Source organism: Microcaecilia unicolor, chromosome 10, assembly GCF_901765095.1.
Source record: "Microcaecilia unicolor chromosome 10, aMicUni1.1, whole genome shotgun sequence".
NCBI lineage: Eukaryota > Metazoa > Chordata > Amphibia > Gymnophiona > Siphonopidae > Microcaecilia > Microcaecilia unicolor.
Genome location: NC_044040.1, coordinates 124,296,136 through 124,316,068, shown reverse-complemented (window position 1 = coordinate 124,316,068; position 19,933 = coordinate 124,296,136). Strand labels below are relative to the sequence as shown.

The 19,933-nt window shown below is 44.6% G+C and overlaps 1 protein-coding gene across 1 annotated transcript in view; it reads left to right on the top strand.

Moving 5' to 3' along the window:
- Positions 1-19,933, top strand: part of YEATS2 (YEATS domain containing 2) — a 1,439,149-nt gene that overhangs the window by 1,234,436 nt on the left and 184,780 nt on the right. Inside the window, 1 exon segment of the mRNA XM_030217135.1 lies at positions 5,592-5,665. Coding sequence (XP_030072995.1) covers positions 5,592-5,665 — 74 coding nt within the window.

The window sequence follows — 19,933 nt, the reverse complement described above, 5'->3', positions numbered from 1 at the left end:
ACCAGGCTCGCCTCCTCCAGCCTTCCCTTCATTCCCTCTCAGTGTCCCACCCTCACGGAAACAGGAAACAACGTTAGAGGAAGGTAGGAGGGAGGGAACGGGAAAAGAGGAGAATAACTGCACGTGGATGAATAAAATAGGCAAAAGCTGGATCCACTCTATACCTCTTCCAGTCAAGTACGCGGAGGACCCAGCTTTTACCTATGGATGTAGGGCAAGAAATGAAGAAGAAAGGAGGAACGCAAAGAAATAAATGGAAAGTAAGCTCTGGAAACGGAGTTAAGGGAACAGATAGAGAGCAGCAGAATCAGAGACTGGGACCAACATGATCAGAAAAACAAAGTCACTAGACAACAAAGGTAGAAAAAATAATTTTATTTTCATTTTAGTGTTTAGAAGATGGCCAATTTGAGAATTTATATCTGCTGTCTTATTTTGCACTGGGTATACTAGAGCTGTAACAGCTTATAGAAATTATTTATAATGAAAAAAATCACAAGTTATTTTTTTCTCTTATACTGGTATAGTATTTTCAGTGATACTGCTTATATGTGCCACGGCTGGTATAAGGGGTGTGACTATTGTGGGTGTGGCTATCATAGGGGCAGAGCCATAGATGGTGACCCTGCCCATAATGAGTACCGGTACCTTTTTTCCTACAAAAAAAGCACTGGGAGTAGATAAAGCAAATCTTGCTACAGTATGTGTAGTCAGTGTTAGTCCTTGTGTGTGTGTGGCCAGCAAGTTAATAGTTTCTTCTATTAAAGGCTTGGAGGAAGAGCCAAGCTTTCACCTGCTTTCTAAAGTAAAGAGAGAGTCTTTCTTGAAGTGCATTCGAGTGTGGGGGGGGGGGGGGCTACTCTGGAGAAGGCTTGCTGGCGGGTGTCACATTGTGTGATGTCCTATGGAGAGGGTGTAGTTAGGGATACTCCTTGGGAGGACCTTAGAGACCTTGGAGGTGTGTAGATGGTGATCCTGTTCTTCAAGTACTCTGGCCTATTTCCTTTAAGAGCCTTGATGATCAATTATAGAGTTTTAAATTTAGCCCTGTATTGTAGCCAGTGAAGTTTTTGCAGAAATTGTGTAATGTGTTTACATCACATATGACAGGAGACACCCACTCCATTACTGAAGAGAGGGTTTGCATGGAGCAGATTAGTATGAAAGTGGAAAAGGCTCTGGAACCAAGTAGGAAGGGGCATAGCTAGGTGGGTTACCAGGGGAGCGACCGCTCCCCCAAACAGACTTCCGATGGTGCCGGCGCCTATTTTTCATGCAATCTGTCACATGAAAAATAGGCACCGTCGGCAGTCCGCTCTCCACTCCCCCTGATGCCTCAGTCTGGCATTGCTTCTGGTAGGATACATCCTAGAATATTAAAAGAACTCCAAGAAGTTCAAGCAGCATCACTGTCATTTCTGTTCAGTCACTCTTAGAAGGCAGTGATTCCAGAAGACTGGAGACAGACATATGTCCTCCGTAAAAGTGGAAATAGGGAGGAAGTAGCCTATTGGTTAGTGCAATGAGCTGAGATCCTGTGGAACTGGGTTCAATTCCCATTGCAGCAGTTTGTGACCCTGGGCTCATCACTTAACCCTCTATTGCCCCAGGTACAAAAAACATCTTGGTGTGAACCCACTAGGGACAGAGAATGTACCTGCATAAAGAACTAGATTCTCTATATGGTGCCTAAAAATTCATCGCCAAAAAACCCCACACTTAGTGCTATTCTATAAACCTCTCCTAAAGTTAGGTGTGGCTCATAGGATATGTATACTGCCTGTTCCTGCAACTAAATTTAGTCACAGCCATTTATGCCATCTAAAACCTAGTGTAAAAGCACATGACTAATTTAGGCGCAGATCGGGCATATTCTATAACACTACACCTAAATTTAGGGAACGCCCATGACCATGCCCCCTTTTGAGATCTGTGTGGTCTGATTTATGTTCATTGCTTTATAGAATACACTTAGCAAGCTATGCACGTAAATCCTAATTAGTGCCTGTTAGTACCGATAATTGCTTGTTAACATCCAGTTATCAACTCTGGTTGGCTTGTTACCCAATTAAGTTCCACACACAAATCGGCTACATGTGCTGATTTGCACATGGAACTCTAGTCGCCATATATAGTATTGGGGGATAATGTGTGCAGCGCTGTGTACGTATAGTAGTGGTATAAAAATAGTAGTAGTAACTATAAACCAGTTTGACCTTAGTGGTGGGTAATTTAATGAAAACCATACTAAAGGATATGATAGTGAGACTGTGATAAACCAAAAAATTTGATCAGGATGAGAACTGAATGTGATATACTTAGATTTTACAGTAACAAAGCAGAAAAATATAAATCTTTTTAAATGGTTAACATATCATCTTTATTAAACAATATAAACACAATAATTACTCAACTTCTTATTCTATAAATACACATATCAAAATTTCATATAAAAACATATATAATAGTAACCATACATCCTTCATTCATACATTCATTACCTATAAAAAGCCAAAAATCCAAAGAGGCCAAAAGGCAACAGTCAGTGGAGGAGTGGCCTAGTGGTTAGGGTGGTGGACTTTGGTCCTGGGGAACTGAGGAACTGAGTTCAATTCCCGGCACAGGCAGCTCCTTGTGACTCTGGGCAAGTCACTTAACCCTCCATTGCCTGCCGCATTGAGCCTGCCATGAGTGGGAAAGCGTGGGGTACAAATGTAAATAAAAAAATCATCCTGTAGGAGAACATCAGTGTCCAAGCCCTTAATATTCCAGCGGCATTTAACAGCCAATGCTGCCCATCTGCAGGGTATTAAATTCTCCTCGGAACAAGACTGAACTCCAACAATTTTAGATCAATTGGCCAAATCCACAAGATTCTTCACATCAATAGTTTCACCTCTATCCAATTCAAAATCTTTGCTGTTCATCGTGTAGCTTCCACTCATTTTCAGCTCAACTTCAGCTCGTTTTTCAGCTTGACACAAACAGTATGTTTCGCTCAATTGGCGTATCAATCTTGTATTTCGCTCAATAGGCGTCCTCAGGAGCTGTTACTCACAAACTGAAAATATATCTATAGCACACCATCGCTGGGGATCAATCAGTGGGGATCAATCAGTGGACACTGTGATGTTCTCCTACAGGATGATTTGACTGACTGTTGCCTTTTGGCCTCTTTGGATTTTTGGCTTTTTGGTTTTTTATGGGTAAGGAACGTATGAATGAAGGATGTATGGTTACTATTATATATGTTTTTATATGAGATTTTGATATGTGTATTTATAGAATAAGAAGTTGAGTAATTATTGTGTTTATATTGTTTAATAAAGATATGTTAATCATTTAAAAAGTTTTATCTTTTTCTGCTTTGTTACTGTTTAATTTTGGGGGAAATTTAGATTGTGGTATTCCTATTTATTTGAGTTGTTGTAATACTTAGATTTTAGTAAAGCTTTTGACACTGTCTCATAAAGGAAGTTCAAAATTAAACTGAGCAGCCTTAGATAAGCCCCAAAGCAGTTGAGTGGATTAGAAATAGGCTGACCAACAGATAACAAAGGGTAGTGATAAATAAAGTCAACCATAAGCAGTGCTTTTTTTTGTAGAAAAAAAGGTGCCGGTACTCATTATGGGCAGGGTCACCACATATGGCTCCACCCCTGATAGCCACACCCACATTAACCACACCCCTTATACCAGCCATGGCGCATATAAACAGACATCATTGAAAATATACTATTATAGGAGAAAAACAATAACTTGTGATTTTTTTTCATTATAAATCATTTCTGTAAGATGTTGCAGCTCCAGTATACCCAGAGCAAAATAAGAAAGCAGATGTAAATTATCAAATTGGACAAATTCCAAACACTAAAATGAAAATAAAATGATTTTATCTACCTTTGTTGTCTGGAGACTGTTTTCTATCCATACTGGTCCAAGTGTCTGATTCTGCTGCTCTCTATCTGTTCTCTTAACTCCGTTTCCAGGGCTTCCTTTCCATTTATTTCTTTATTTTCCTCCTTTCTTCTTCCATGTCCAGCATTTCTCCCCGCCAACCTCTCCATCCATCCATGTCCAGCAATTCTCCTCTATCTCCTGCTCTGCTCTCCTCTCCATCCATTTCCAGCATTTCTCCTTCCTCCCCTGCCATCCCATCCATGTGCATCTCCTTCCTATCTTCCCTCCCCTCCATCCATGTCCAGCATGTCTCCTCTCTCCCCTGCCGTCCCCTCCTCTCTTATCCAAGTCTAGCAATTCTCCATTCTCCTGTCTCCCCTGCCCAGCAATTCTCCATTCTCCTCTCTCCCTTGCCATCCCATCCAATCCATGTCCAGAATGATTCTCCTCTCTCCCCTCCCCTCCATGTCCAGCGATTCTCGTCTCTCCCCTGCCCTCCTCTCCTATCCCCTCCTATCCAAGTCCAGGAATTCTCTCTTCCCTGCTTTCCCCTCCCATCCATGTCCAGCAATTCTCCATTCTCCTCTCTCCCCTGCCCACCAATTCTTCATTCTCCTCTCTGCCCTGACCTGCCCTGCCATCCCATCCAATCCATGTCCAGAATGATTCTCCTCCCTCCCCTCCCCTCCATGTCCAGCGATTCTCTTTTGTCCCCTATCCTCCCCCTCCCTTCCATGTCCAGTGATTTGCCCCAGCCTCCACCTGCCCCCGAGATCATTCAAACCCCAGCCCCACTTGCCCAGCCCCACTTGCCCACCCTCCCCTGCCTGCTCCCTTCTGTTTGCTCCTGGCTGTGTTCCCTGCCTTACAAAACTTTTCTTTTTTACCAAACCGGCAGCCTGAAGACTGAAGAAAGCAAACAGCAGGCAGGCTCGCTTCGTTTCCCTGCATTCTCAGCGCGTCCCGCCCTCGAGGAAAGGAAATGACATCAGAGGAGGGCGGGACGTGCTGAGAATGCAGGGAAATGAAGCGACGCAATGCAAGGAGGCGAGCCTGCCTGCTGTTTGCTTTCTTCAGTCTTCAGGCTGCCGGTTCGCGACTTCGGTAAAAAAGAAAAGTTTTACAAGGCAGGGATCACGGCCGGGTGCAAACAGCAGGGAGCGGGCAGGTGAGCCCCCGGCCCCAGAAAAAAGGTGCCGGTACGCTGTACCGGCGCGTACTGGCACAAAAAAAGCACTGGGTATTCTAGTCATTTCCGCACATAGGACCCAACTTTTCAAAATGATTGGGGGTGCTAAACCCAATGGAAATTACCCCACCTTGGACACAGTCAAAGTGTGTTAAATATAGGGGGTGCTCAAGCATCCACAGAACTGGCTCCTATGATTCCACACATTTTTGTTGCCTAAATATAAGCACACTCTAATAGACTTGACCTACATAAAGATGATATACTAATATTAACCAAATGAGGGAAATTTGGGGGTGATCATATTGTATGATCTCTCAAATGTGGCAGCGCTATAGAAATGCTAAGTAGTAGTAGTAGTAGATGGAAAAAATGACAATCAGGCCAGTAAAAAAACAGAAAAATTCAAGGGTACGTAGGCAAAAGTGTAACCAGTAGAAAAGGAGTCTTTTATGTTAGATCAGGCAAGAATTTAATTTATCTTTTTTTTTTTTTTTTGCAGCACAGAACATTTAGAGAACATCCAACAACTTTTAACAGCACTAGTGAAGACGATACCTTTAATAGCTGGAAAAAGTAAGAACCTAGAGCAAAATGTATTCTGCCAAATACCTAAATACTTCTATGAGTTTCTTTCTTATTGTAGTTTTAATAGATGTTCCTAGATGACAGGATGCTCTTGAAATGGTACTTTTTTTTTCTTTTGCTCTTGTTATTTTGCTAACGGCTTTCATGTCTTGCAACGTATGGAAGGAAAACATTTCTACTGAAATATTGTAGAAGCAATCACTGGTGTAAGGAAAACACAATAAGATATTTTATCTGAAAGGACAAAAATTAAAAACTGGGCAAAAATCCTACAATGCTTTGTGCACAGGTTTTGTTTACAGGATTTTCTTTTCTTTTATAGGTGCATTTCACTTGAGCCTTTGGTCCTCACTCCCAGTCATCAAGGGTTGTCAATCGGTCATGTTTTCGGGATATTACTCATGAATATGCATGAAAGAGATTTGAATACCTACTAGTCCCATTGTATGCAAATCTTTCTCATGCCTCCTTAACATCTCCACCTGACCAATCCAGATGCTTGAGTTTGTCCTGGCCTGCCAACAGGTGGAAACTGAGCACTACTGAGCTGTAATGTCATCACTTAATACCACAGTGCAACTCTCTGGTCAGACAGTTTTTCTCCGTCTCCAGCAGGTGATAGGCTTCCTGGTGGTCTGATAGAACTTAATTTTCATTTCCTTGCTGAGTTTTATATATAATGTGAATGTTATCTTGTAAACCACCTAATTATAGGTGATATAGAAAATTTTTAAATAAATAAAGGGCAGTAACATTTAAGGAGGGGGGTTGGCCTTCAGAACAACAACAAAAAATAAGATTTTAGGAGTGTAACACTCCTTCTCCCCGTCCAATCCCTTTCTTAAAGGGTTAAGTTTTTCTTGTACCTCTGACTTTTCTCTTTGGGAAAACCAGAACACCCAAGCTTAATTGCTGCTCAATAGACAGTTTGACTAGCAGTTGCCTGTATCAGTGTTTCTTTGGTCTTTATTTACCCACTGTGGTTTACCTGGGGGAAACAAATCTGATTTCCTTTGTCAGACTAGCTTCCATGCAGATTTGCTGGTGTGCTTTTAGTGTGGCAGCACTGTGAGGCACAAGGGTCAGCTACCATAGCAGTAGTAAAATGCCAATAGTATGATGAGAAAACTGCAGGTCCTTTTCTCTATGTGCCAAAATACCATTGGATGAGAAGTTCTCTGTTTCCTCTGGTTGAGCACAGATGGCAGTTACTGTGGCTGAAGGAGCAGCAAACCCAATTTTGGTGGGAACTGTTACTACTACTACTAATTATCATTTCTATAGCACTACTAGACGTACGCAGCGCTGTACACTTGAACATGAAGAGACAGTCCCTACTCGACAGAGCTTACAATCTAATTAAACTGCTGCCACGTTTGCAGTCCCCATGGCAATTGTCGCCAGAGTCGAATCTCCTCGAGGCAGAAAGCAGTGCACACAGTGCATGAAAAACAACACAATGCAGATAAGTTGCCATTACAATAAATAATACATAAATCATCTTTGTGAAATTATAAATGAAAGGGTTTAAAAGCATACACTGACCAGATATCAACCACTGTTATTCTTTAAAACAGTCACACATAATTAAAACAGGACCAGCATCATATTCTTCATTCAGAGAAGTCCAACGTGGATTAAATGCCCAACATATTTCAGCCTATGCCTGCCTCAGTTTTTTGTTGATGTTTATTTTTTATAGACACTGAGTCCTTTAGTGAGCTTTTGATTTATCCTTTTTCAGCATCTTGTTTCAAGTAAGACCCCTGAGGCAGGCGTTGGTAGAAACTTGTTAGACATTTGATCCATGTTGGACTTTTTTGAATGAAGAATATGATGCTGGTCCTGTTTTTAAATGTTTGGGCATGTTTTAATTACATGTGATTGTTTAAAAAAAAAATAAAGTAGTTGATATCTGGTTGGTGTATGTTTTTATATTAATTTACTTGTTTTTACACACATGATTTTATGTATTATTTGTAATGTCAATTTGTCTGTTTTGTGTCTCATTTCCTCCCCTCTGGCAGTAACAGATCCTTCTCGTACGGTAGGCTGCAAGACTTAGGCTTTACTGATGCACCTTTATCCTATAATGTTTCACATTCTAATACTATAATCCTAGGAGTCTTCAGGTTGTATGTGGACTGATACCCTCTGATGATGTGGTTGTGATTTTCTTCAGGTTATGCTGGCTTTAGGTTGGAGTCAGTTAAGAACATATTAAGACAGGGCATACACCCGACAGAACCAGTTCCCTGGTCCAATCATAATTTGGATACATGTTGGTTTTGTGAATGTGACTGGTGGTTGGCTACAGGATTTCACAGACACAGGTAAGTTGCAGTGCAAAATCAAAGGAAATTTATTGGTAGAAAATAATTAAAGTAGTGCAGTCTGTTCCCCTGTTACAGAGTCTTTCCAACCCTGATCAGCAACCCCAATAACATTAATAGAAAATGAAGGCACTCCTTTACATTTGCAGTCTTCTGTTCCTTCTCATGCAAACTTCTGAGCTAGGGCCACTCCTTGCTTCCCTGGGACTCCCCCACAGGTACTGCAGCCCAGCCAATACTTAGGGAGAATTCCTTCACTTGGAGCCTCCCTCCAGGAGATGTCTGAACTCAGGATCTCTTTCCTGGAGACCTCTTGCCTCAGGGCCTTAGTGGTTCTACACTCTCTCAGGGCATTTAATCCTCTTTCCCTCTGAGCCCCGCCCTTCTGACTCAGGACCTGCTTTGGCAGTTTAGCCCAACCTGCTTTCAGTCAGCTATACTGCATCCTTTTAGCTCCACCTGCTGTAAGATGGCTAACCTGCACCTTCAGTGAGGGAGTGTTCCTAAGGACACCTGCTGCTATACCACTCACTCCTTTACAGTTTTCTTCAGCACATTCTAGGGCAAAGGATAGTTTAGTGTCAACTTTTGAGTCCAGGCCTTCTTATGATATTGATCTTATTAAATTATTATTATTGTTTATTTGTTACATTTGTAACCCACATTTTCCCACATATTTGCAGGCTCAATGTGGCTTACATAATACCGTGAAGGCGTTCGCCAAATACGGTACGGGATAGGTACAAAATGTTGTATTGGGATAAGGAAGATAAGATTCAGTCAACTTGGGTTGAGGTAAAAGAGTTCATTAATGTCCAGTATGATCTTTAATAGTGAAGTGTTGTAGGGTTGAGTCATTTAAGTTGGGTCATTCGGATATGCCCTTCCGAATAGGTGAGTCTTTAATGACTTTCTGAATTTTAGGTAATCATAAGTTGTTTTCACCACTTGTGGCAATGCGTTCCACAGGCGCGTGCCTATGTAAGAAAAGTTGGACGCATGGGTTGTCTTGTATTTTAGTCCTTTGCAATTTGGGTAATGGAGATTCAGGTAAGACCGTGATGAACTGGTACTATTTCTAATTGGGAGATTGATTAGGTCAGTTATGTAATCTGGGACTACTCCATAGATAATCTTGTGGACCAAGGTGCAGATTTTGAAAGAGATGCGTTCTTTGATAGGAAGCCAGTGCAATTGTTCACGGAGTGGTGTGGCACTTTGGAATCGTGTCTTACCAAATATCAGTCTGGCTGCTGTGTTTTGTGCCGTTTGGAGTTTCCTTGTGAGTTGTTCCTTATATCCTTAAATCAACGTGGCTTAATACCATCGATTGAATTAGATTGCGGAAAACATCTCTTGGGAAGAAAGGTTTTAAACGCTTGAGTTTCCACATTAATTGAAACATTTTCTTTACGGTGGAGTTGACTTGGGACTCAAATGTAAGATTTCTATCAATAATGACACCTAGTATTTTGAGACTATCAGAGTTGGGAAGGGAATACTCTGAAGTGAATAAAGTTGTGGGTTTATAATTGTTGTACTGGGATGAGAGGATAAGGCAATGCATGTTATCGGTGTTCAGCTTCAATTGAAATGAGTTGGCCCAAGAGTGCATGATGTTCAATCCATTTTTGATATCGTTGAAGATTTCTGATAAATCATGTTTAAAAGGGATATAAATTGTAACATCATCAGCATGGATGAATGGATGGAGACCATTATTCGATAGGGACTTGGCCAATGGGATCATTAAAATGTTGAAGAGTATTGGTGATAGAGGTGAACCTTGGGGAACTCCACAGTCTGATTTCCATGATGATGATATATTTGTATTAGATTTAACTTGGTATGACCTGGTGGTCAGAAATCCTTTAAACTAGTCAAGTACGTTTCCACCAATTCCAAAGTGATCTAAAAGTCGAAGAAGTATGCTGTGGTTGACCATATTGAATGCACTCGACATGTCGAATTGAAGTAGGAGTATGCTATTTCCTAAGGTTATTTCATTCTTGAATTTGGCCAGTAGGGAGACCAGTACAGTTTCGGTACTGTGGGAAGGGCGGAAACCAGATTTAGATTCATGTAATAAAGAGAATTTGTCCAAATAGTCAATGAGCTGTTCGGTCACTAAACTCTCCATCAATTTAACTACAAGTGGGATAGATGCAACTGGTCGATAGTTTGTGATGTCATTTGTTTTTTTCTTTGCATCCTTCGGTATAGGGGTGAGTAAGATGTTGCCATATTCTTCAGGAAAATGACCTTGTTGGAGCATGTAGTTTAAGTACGACGAGAGGTCATTTAAGAATTGATTGGGTGCAGATTTGAGAAGGTAGCTGGGGCAAGTGTCCAGTTTGCAATGTTTTTTGGAGAATTTGAGAAGAGCTAGAGTTACTGAGTCGGTGGTGAGAGGAGAAACTTTGATCCAGCTACAGTCAGTTGGGCATGAGCCAGAGTTAGAAAATTTCAATGTCGTTGCTATGTTGGGGAAGTGTATTGCGTAATTTTATTATTTTATCACAGAAATATTTAGCGAGACTATCTGCAGATGGGGTGTCTGAATTGTTGGCAATAATTGGAGTGGTATCTAATAGCTTTTGTTGTTGTTGTTGTTGTTGTTAAATTTGTACCCCGCGCTTTCCCACTCATAGCAGGTTCAATGCGGCTTACATATTATATACAGGTAATTATTTGTACCTGGGGCAATGGAGGGTTAAGTGACTTGCCCAGAGTCACAAGGAGCTGCCCGTGCCTGCAGTGGGAATCTAACCCAGTTCCCCAGGACCAAAGTCCACCACGCTAACCATTAGGCCACTCCTTCACTCACGAGTTGAAATAGTTTCTTCAAATCATTGTATCCTGGGCCTATTTTGGATTTGTAATAAGATCTTTTGGATTGTCATAGTGCATATTTATATTTCTTATGTGCTTGTTTCCAAGCGTTGAGTGAGATCTCATCCTTTAGTTTTCTCCATGCTCGTTCCAATTTCCTAGTTTGTGTTTTGAGTTTTTTTAGTTCATTATTAAACCAAGGGATCAAATTTTGTCTTCTTGTTACTCTTAATCTTAAGGGTGCCATTTCATCTAGTACGTGTTTGCATCTGACATCCCAATCATGGAGGAATTGAATGAAGTCTGTTTGTGGTTTCCACTCCTGATTGTATATCTGTTTCCAGAATACGTCTGGGTCTATTTGGCCTCTTGTGCTGTAAGTTGTGGTTTCTCATATATGGTGTGATACTTTCTTCCTCCAGGTCATGAATATGTCTAATTGGTAATGGTCAGACCATGGAATCTCTGTTCACTCTCATGGATTTTCCTCCACTCCAATCCCCTTATCTGTTTGTGTTCCCCAGGGATCGGTCCTTGGACCCTTTCTCTTCTCAATCTACACCTCTTCCCTGGGCTCCCTGATCTCATCTCATGGTTTCCAGTATCATCTCTATGCTGATGACACCCAACTGTATCTCTCCACACCAGACATCACCGCGGAGACCCAGGCAAAGGTATCGGCCTGCTTATCCGACATTGCTGCCTGGATGTCCAACCGCTACCTGAAACTGAACATGTCCAAGACCGAGCTTATCGTCTTTCCACCAAAACCCACTTCTCCTCTTCCTCCACTTTCTATCTCAGTTGATAACAACCTCATCCTCCCCGTCTCATCTGCCCGCAACCTCGGAGTCATCTTTGACTCCTCTCTCTCTCCTTCTCTGCGCATATCCAGCAGATAGCCAAGACCTGTCGCTTCTTCCTCTTTAACATCAGCAAAATTCGCCCTTTCCTCTCTGAACACACCACCCGAACTCTCGTCCACGCTCTCATTACCTCTCGCCTGGACTACTGCAACTTACTCCTCACCGGCCTCCCACTAAGCCATCTATCCCCCCTTCAGTCTGTTCAGAACTCTGCTGCACGTCTCATATTCCGCCAGAACCGATATACTCATATCACCCCTCTCCTCAGGTCACTTCACTGGCTTCCGATCAGATACCGCATTCAATTCAAGCTTCTCCTTCTTACCTACAAATGCACTCAGTCTGCTGCCCCTCACTATCTTTCTACCCTCATCTCCCCTTATGTTCCCGCCCATAACCTCCATTCACAGGATAAATCCCTCCTCTCTGTACCCTTCTCCACCACCGCCAACTCCAGGCTCCGCTCATTCTGCCTCGCCTCACCCTATGCTTGGAACAACCTTCCTGAACCCTTACGCCAAGCCCCCTCCCTGCCTGTCTTCAAGTCTTTGCTTAAAGCCCATCTCTTCAATGCTGCGTTCGGCACCTAACCCTTACCGTTCAGTGAATCCAGACTGCCCCAATTTGACTGCCCCTATCGGACCGACCGTTCACTTGTCTATTAGATTGTAAGCTCTTTGAGCAGGGACTGTCTCTCTTTGTTAAATTGTACAGCGCTGCGTAACCCTAGTAGCCTTCTAGAAATGTTAAGTAGTAAGTAGTATTAACTAATATGTTATTTTCTGTGGATAGTTTGTAGGAGAAGAGATCCAGTGCATGACCTTTAATGTGGGTAGGTTGCATTAGTGGCCACATGAGATCACATATTCATGTGATCTCATGTGGCCACAAAGTCACGTGCATGAGTGGAATTCCACAAAGTCACGTGCTTGAGTGGAGTTTGGGTCTTCTAGATGTAGATGGAGATTTATATCATCCAGTATTAATACATTTGAGTTGAGTAATTAGTTTAGCTTCTTCAATTAAATGATTTAAAAGTGCAATCTCTTGTGGTATAATACTTTATTGGAATCTTTAGATCATATAGCACCATTAAAGACTCAGGTGTCCTTTTACTAAGATGAGCTAACAGATTTAGCATACGCTAACAATTAGTGCATGCTAAGTGACAAGATACCTGTAGGAATATAATAGTCATCCAGTTCATTTCTTGGGCAGAGCACTCCTTATTTCCTCCTCATGAAATTTGCAAAGCAGCAACATGGAAATCTATGCATGCTTTTGTCCTTCACTATAGATTGGATGTTCAGGCTCAAAGAAACAATAAAATATTGATGCAGCCCTTGGGGCCAAAGTGTTAATGGCAAGGATTTCAGTGTCCCACCCTCAGTAAGTACTGCTTTGATACATCATAAGCCTCTGAACTGGTCTGGTAGGATGATAAGGAAGGATAAATTAGTTCTTACCTGCTAATTTTCTTTCCTTGAGTCCCTCCAGACCAATCCAGGATCTACCCATGGTTCTTAGCATCAGTTTACTTTCTATCTCCTGAAGCGTAAAGATTTTGATTTTGGCTAGTTCATTATTCCTTCGTTATTGGTTCTGTAGTTCTTTAGTTCCTAGGGAAGTTGTTTTCCTTTTAATTGTATTTGCTCTTCTTCTTTGATATGATGAATACTGATTGGCCAGAGGATTGCATGGGGATTTTAACTGATGACATCACAGATCAATAGTTCTCAGTCTCCACCTGCTGGCAGGACAGCACAAACCGAAGCATCTGGATGGACTAAAATAAAATTAGCAGGTAAGAACTAATTATCCCATATTCTTTAGGGATATCCTGGAAACCTTACCTGTTGGCACCCCTCGAGGACTGGGAGTAAAGACAACTGGCTTCCGTGATAACACCTGTTGGGAAGGTATGTCCATATATATGCAATAGCAAGCTGATGTATATGAAGTAAGGTGAGAGCATAAGCCAGGAGCAGGACCAGCAGGGTGGTGAGAAAGATCAGTCCCTACCACCAGAAGTGGTTAGAGTAGACTGTAATGACATGAGAGTTGTTTCCATGAGGACCCCAACCCCTGTGGCACAGTCTTCAGTATGCTAGGGACCCAGCCCATGCCACAAAAGAGGAAGAGACTTCCTGTGGTGATAGTGGTGGAGCCTACTAAACCACAGAAGTTCAGAAGAAGCTTACACAAAAATGAAGAGGGAGTAGGAATGAGTGAAATGTATTAAGGAAAAGGGGAATAGTGAGAGGGGAATGAAAGCAAAGTGGGGAGGAGAATGAATAGTTGAGGGAGGGAAAAGTGATAAGAAGAGACAGAGAGGAAGGGAGAAGCCAGATACCTTCCCAAGTAGATTGTTCAAATGTGAAAGAGTGTACTACCCACACCCACCACCCACACCTACCAGTTCAAATCTATGTATACATTTCACTAATCCCATTTAATTATACTCATACACCAAAAACACATGAATCTATCTTACACACATACAAGCATCCTGCCATTCTCATATCTCTCCATCAAGTTGCTAACCATGCAATCCCAGACTCACATATGCATACTCCTCATCTATCCACTTAATGAAACGTTCCCATGTGCAGCACTTATAGCATGCACTTACAGTTTGCTTTTTGTTTGATATTTTTGTTAAATACTAGTAAAAAAGGCCTGTTCCTCAGCGACCCTCCAGACCGGTCAAGACGCTTGGGTTATGTCCTCCTACCAGCAGAGGGAGACTGAGAAAACACTAAGCTTTTGAAGCCTGTATATATAACCTGTGCAGAACCTCCACTAGCCAGTATTTTCTCAGTCTCAGCAGAGGTAGCAGTTGACAGCCTGTGCAGTCTCCAATAGTCTGGTGAGGTAGTTTGTCATTGGGTCGTAGGATTTTTTCCTTCCAAACTTTATTCTGTTGCAGTACCCTGTACGTGTGTGTAAAAAAAAAAAAAAAAAAGTGCTTTGGGGCCCTAGGTCCTGTGGGGCCCAGTTTTTCCCCCTGGGGTGTTACACCTATGTTTGGGTCCCTCCCCCTGTGCTGCTCTCTATTTCTGTTTGCTTGGCAGCTTTGTGCCTCGGCTGCTTTCTCAGTATTGTAGCCTTGAGTGCCTTACAATTTCCAGATGCCAGAATTAGAGTACTGTGCCTTTAAGGTCAGTTATTCTATTTCATTTTGCTTGCCAGCTTTGTGCCTCGGCTGCTTTCTCAGTATTGTAGCCTTGAGTGCCTTACAATTTCCAGATGCCAGAATTAGAGTACTGTGCCTTTAAGGTCAGTTATTCTATTTCGTTTTGCTTGGCAGCTTTGTGCCTCGGCTGCTGTCTCAGTATTGTAGCCTTGAGTGCCTTACAATTTCCAGCTGCCAGAGTTGGAGTACTGTGCCTTTAAAAGCATTTATTTATTTATTTTCAGCGGACCGAATGGGGGTTTCGATTCCTTGCTGGAACGAGGGAGCAGCGCTTTCTTCAGTGCTTTTGCAGTGTGAGTGAGTTTTTGGTTTGGCGCGTTTGCGGAACAGCTTTTCCCTTCCCTCGTGGTTTATGGCGGCCCAGCTCCTCCGATGTCGCGCGTGCTTGTGGCGAGGGGTAGAGGCGCCGGGCGCTCAGTGTAGCTTTGTGGTGCGCCTATAAAGGTGGCTGCGGCTCCCCCCGTCTTGACCGCGGAGGGATCGATGGTGTCGGGAGTCTCCGGGTCAGCGGGAGCTTAGGCAGGGCTGCTGTCAGCGGGAACAGTTTCGGCGGAACGGCCGCCATCTTGAGTCCGACGCGGCCCGTGGAGCCAGCTGTTTTTGGGCCTGCGGCCTCCGTTTTTGGCACAAAAGGGCCTAATGACGGTCCAGGAATGGTGGGCTTTCCTCCAGATTTTGTCTGGACGCGGTATCAGGCCTGGAGATCGGGGACCCCCCCCCCCCCCCCCCCCCCCCCCAATTGGAAGAGGGGGCTGTTTCCGTCTTGGCTGAGAGACCACGGTTAGAGTGGTCAGAGGACAGGCAATGTTTTTCTCCTGTAGCTGCAGAAGCTGCACTTAGTGATCTGGGGGAGTCAGATGGAATTGATGGCTCTCAGGAGCAGGATTGTTGGATTCCTGGAGAGGATCCTTCAGTAGTGCGGATTTTCCATAGAGATGAGCTGTCAGAACTCACAGATCAGGTGTCATCCACCCTTCAGTTTGGTCCTGAGGTGGCTTTGGGGGAAACTGTCCAAGATCCGTTGGTGAAGGGCATTCAGCGTCAGGCGTGATCCTTCCCTATGAACAAGGATCTCCGGGAGATGATTTGACAGGAATGGGATTTGCCGTGTAAGGTGGCAAAGGCAATGGCGAGGCTTTATCCCCTCCCTCAGGACGATAGGGATTCCTTTAAGGCTCCCACGGTAGATGCAGTAGTGACGGCAGTAATTATAGCTACGGCTATCCTGGTTGATGGAGGAATGGCCCTCCGTGATCCTCAGGATAGGAGGTTGGGATCTTTTCTCTAGCGTAGTTTTGTTTTGTCGGCTCTAGCCCTGCAGGCCTCAGTTTGTGGGGTTCTGGTAGCTCGGGCATGTTTTCATTGGGCCGAGAAGCTCCTGGATGATTCGGTAGATGTTGGTTCTTCTGGGGGTCAGGAGTTAGCCAACTTGGACATGGGTTCATCCTTTTTGTCTGAGGCTTTTATGATTTGTTGCGTACTTCAGACAAAAAATATGGCTATGGTTGTGGGTCTCTGCCACTTAAGGGAGCTATGCTCTTTGGAGAAGATTTGGACAAGTTAGTGTGAGGTCTTAGTGATACCAAGGTTCTATGGCTTCCAGATTTTCGGTTCAAGGCAGGGGCCAGAACTAGTTCCTCGGGGATGGTTTAGGGAGGCTCAGCGGTATAGGCCGGGCAGATCGAGTGGGACCTACCCCTAGCTGTCTGTTCGTCTGTCCAATTTAGATTGTAAGCTCTGTTGAGCAGGGACTGTCTTTTCATGTTAATTTGTACAGCGCTGCGTAAGTCTAGTAGCACTATAGAAATGTTTAATAGTAGTAGTAGTAGTAGTAGGACCTCTAGGGGTCGGTTTTTCCAGCGCACACAGTTCTTTCGTGAGAGTTGTCGCGGAGGGCGTGGCTTTTCCACGGGAGGTTAGTATTCAGGCCGCAATTCCCAATGAAGGTGTGTGGGCTCAGGCTCTGGTGCATGTTGGGGCTCGGCTGAGTCTGTTTTACCAGAGCTGGGCCCAAATCAGGTCAGATCAGTGGGTTCTCGAGGTGTTTCGAGGTGGATATGCGCTGGAATTCGAAAGCTGTTCTCCCGAAGTGTTTCTAGAATCTCTCTGTCAGTCTTGGAGCAAGAGGGCAGCAGTGAGGGACACTCTGCGGTGGCTGCTCGCGTTGGGAGCCGTGGTTCCTGTTCCTTCAGATCAGCAACGCTCAGGGTGCTATTTGATCTATTTTGTGGTCCACAAGAAAGAGGACACTTTTCGTCCCATTTTAGATCTCAAAAGGGTCAATGCGGCACTCAAGGTGCCCTCTTTTCGGATGGAGACGTTGCGGTCGGTCACTGGTGCGGTCCGGAAAGGAGAGTTTCTCACTTCCCTGGATTTGACGGAAGCTTATCTTCACTTTCATTCGTGCGGCCTTTTGGTTCCAAGTTACAGGGTCCGATTTGTCGGTTCCTTGCAGAGAAGGCGCCGACGGCCCGTACTTATCGTCAGGTCCTGGGCCTGATGGCGGCGACCATAGAGGTAGTTCCGTGGGCCAGGGCGCACATGCGTCAGGTACAGTCAGCTCTGATAAGTCGTTGGTCCCCTCTGTCGCAGGACTTGGAGATGTGTTGTCCGCTGTCGGTGGTCCCTCATCTCAGTCTCCGCTGGTGGCTCAACCCGCGCAATTTGGGAAAAGGAATGCCGTTGGAGTCCCCACAGGGGCTGGTAATGGTCACGGATGCCAGTCTGCAAGATTGGGGGGCACATTGTCTCGGTCAGGTAGCTCAAGGCCGCTGGTCTCGGGCAGAAGCAGAATGGTCCATCAACCGGCTGGAAACGCGGGCCATTCGAGTGGCGCTCCAGGTCTTGCCGTCGGTGGTTCGCCACAAGGCAGTCCGAGTGCTCTGCGACAACGCCATGGCAGTAGCGTATGTCAACCGTCAAGGGGGGACGAAGAGCCTTGGCAGTGCAGTTGAACTCATCTTCAGGCTCTCTTGGCAGCGCATGTGGCCGGGGTAGGTCACATAGATGCAGATTATCTCAGCAGGCACACTCTAGATCCCAGAGAGTGGTCTTTTCTTCGGTCAGTGTTCTAGTGAGTTGTGTCGGTCTGGGGACTTTCGGTGATAGATCTTAGGGCAACGGCTCGCTATGTGCAGGTTCAGAGATTTTTTTTTTTTCAGTCGCTGAAGAGACCCTCGAGCAGAGGGAATCGACGCTCTTCTGTTGCCTTGGCCTCGGGATTGGCTGTATGTGTTTCCTCCGTGGCTGTTAGTCGGTCAAGTAATATAGCGCATCAAACTTCACTCCGGTCGGGTGATTCTGGTGGCTCCGGATTGGCAGTGTCGACCATGGTACGGAGACCTGGTGCGGTTGGCAGGGGCGGCGGCCCTGCCTTTGTTGGGATCAGTTCTGTGTCAAGGCCCGATAATCATGCCGGATCCGGCTCGGTTTTCGCTTATGGCTTGGCTCTTGAGCGGCACAAGTTGAAGAGGGGGCTTTCGTCCAGTGGCTTTGCTACGATGTTGAGTTCCCGTAGACGATCCACTTCCTTGGCGTATGTCCGGGTTTGGAGAATCTTTGAGCACTGGTGTGAAGACCATCGAGTTCGGCCGTGTCGCTCTTCGGTGGCGGAAGTTTTGGAATTTTTGCACGATGGTGTTGATAGGGGTCTGGCCTTATCTACACTGAAGGTTCAGGTGGCAGCTTTGTCATGTTTTCGTGGGAAGCTTCAGTGAAAGTCCTTCGCTTCTGTGCCTGAGGTAGTGCGTTTTTTGAAGGGTGTTAAGTTGCTGCGTCCGCCTCAGTGACGGATGGTGCCTCCGTGGGATTTGAAGCTAGTTTTGGATGCTTTGATCGGGCCTCTGGTATCGGCATCTTGTAAGGATTTATCTTTAAAGACGGTCTTGTTGGTGGCGATTACTTCAGCACGGAGGGTTTCAGAGCTTCAGGCTTTGTCTTGTAGGGAACCATTTTTGTCCTTTCTGAGGGAAAGGTTTCGTTGCGGACGGTGCTTTCCTTTTTTGCCCAAGGTGGTTTCCGAGTTCCATGTTAATCAGATCATCTCTCTGCCAGTGTTGGGTGATATGGCTGGAGATTCGGAGCAGCGTGGTATTGCCAAGCTGGATGTCAGGAGAGTTTTGAGTTATTATCTCTCTGGAACTCAGGACTTCAGAGCCTCTGACCGTTTGTTCGTTCTTCATGCTGGCCCAAAGAAGGGTGCAGCGGCTCCTAAGGTGACCATAGCACGGTGGTTGAAGGAGGCGGTTTCATCTGCTTACTTGGTGAAGGGTCCTGTGGTGCCTAGGGGCTGGTCTGCTCATTCCACTAGGGGAATGGCAGCCTCGTGGGCGGAGAATAGTATGATTTCTCCGTTAGATATTTGTCGGGCTGTGGTTTGGTTTTCGTTGCATTCCTTTGTGAAGCATTATAGGATTCCTGTGCATGCAAAGGACAAGGTGCGCTTTGGGGCAGCAGTTTTGACCTCTGGCCTTAGTAGGTCCCTCCCGTAAGTTAGTTACTGCTCTGGTACGTCCCACGCGTCTTGACCGGTCTGGAGGGTCGCTGAGGAAGGTGAAATTAGATCTTACCTGCTAATTTTCTTTCCTCTAGACCCTCCAGACCGGTCAAGAGCCCGCCCTGTCTGTATTGGAGGCCAGGAGGTGTGTGTGTTGGATAATTCTTGGCTTCTGTAGATTGTTGTTTCTCTAATTGCAGACTCTGTTTATTTCTGTTTTGTGATAGGAGTCTGGGACAGGTGGGGCTCTTCTTTGATGGTCCACCTGTAGAAGCCCAACTGTTTTATCAAAGGGAAAGGAACATGTTTCCGTAAGAGCAAGCGGAAGATGTTTCTTGTTTTTGCAGTTTACTGTGACCACGTACAGGGTTGCTAGTTGTTGTTAGTGTTTTTTGTTTCTCTGCTTTGTCAGGGTTATACTGGCTAGTGGAGGTTCTGCACAGGTTATATATACAGGCTTCAAAAGCTTAGTGTTTTCTCAGTCTCCCTCTGCTGGTAGGAGGACATAACCCACGCGTCTTGACCAGTCTGGAG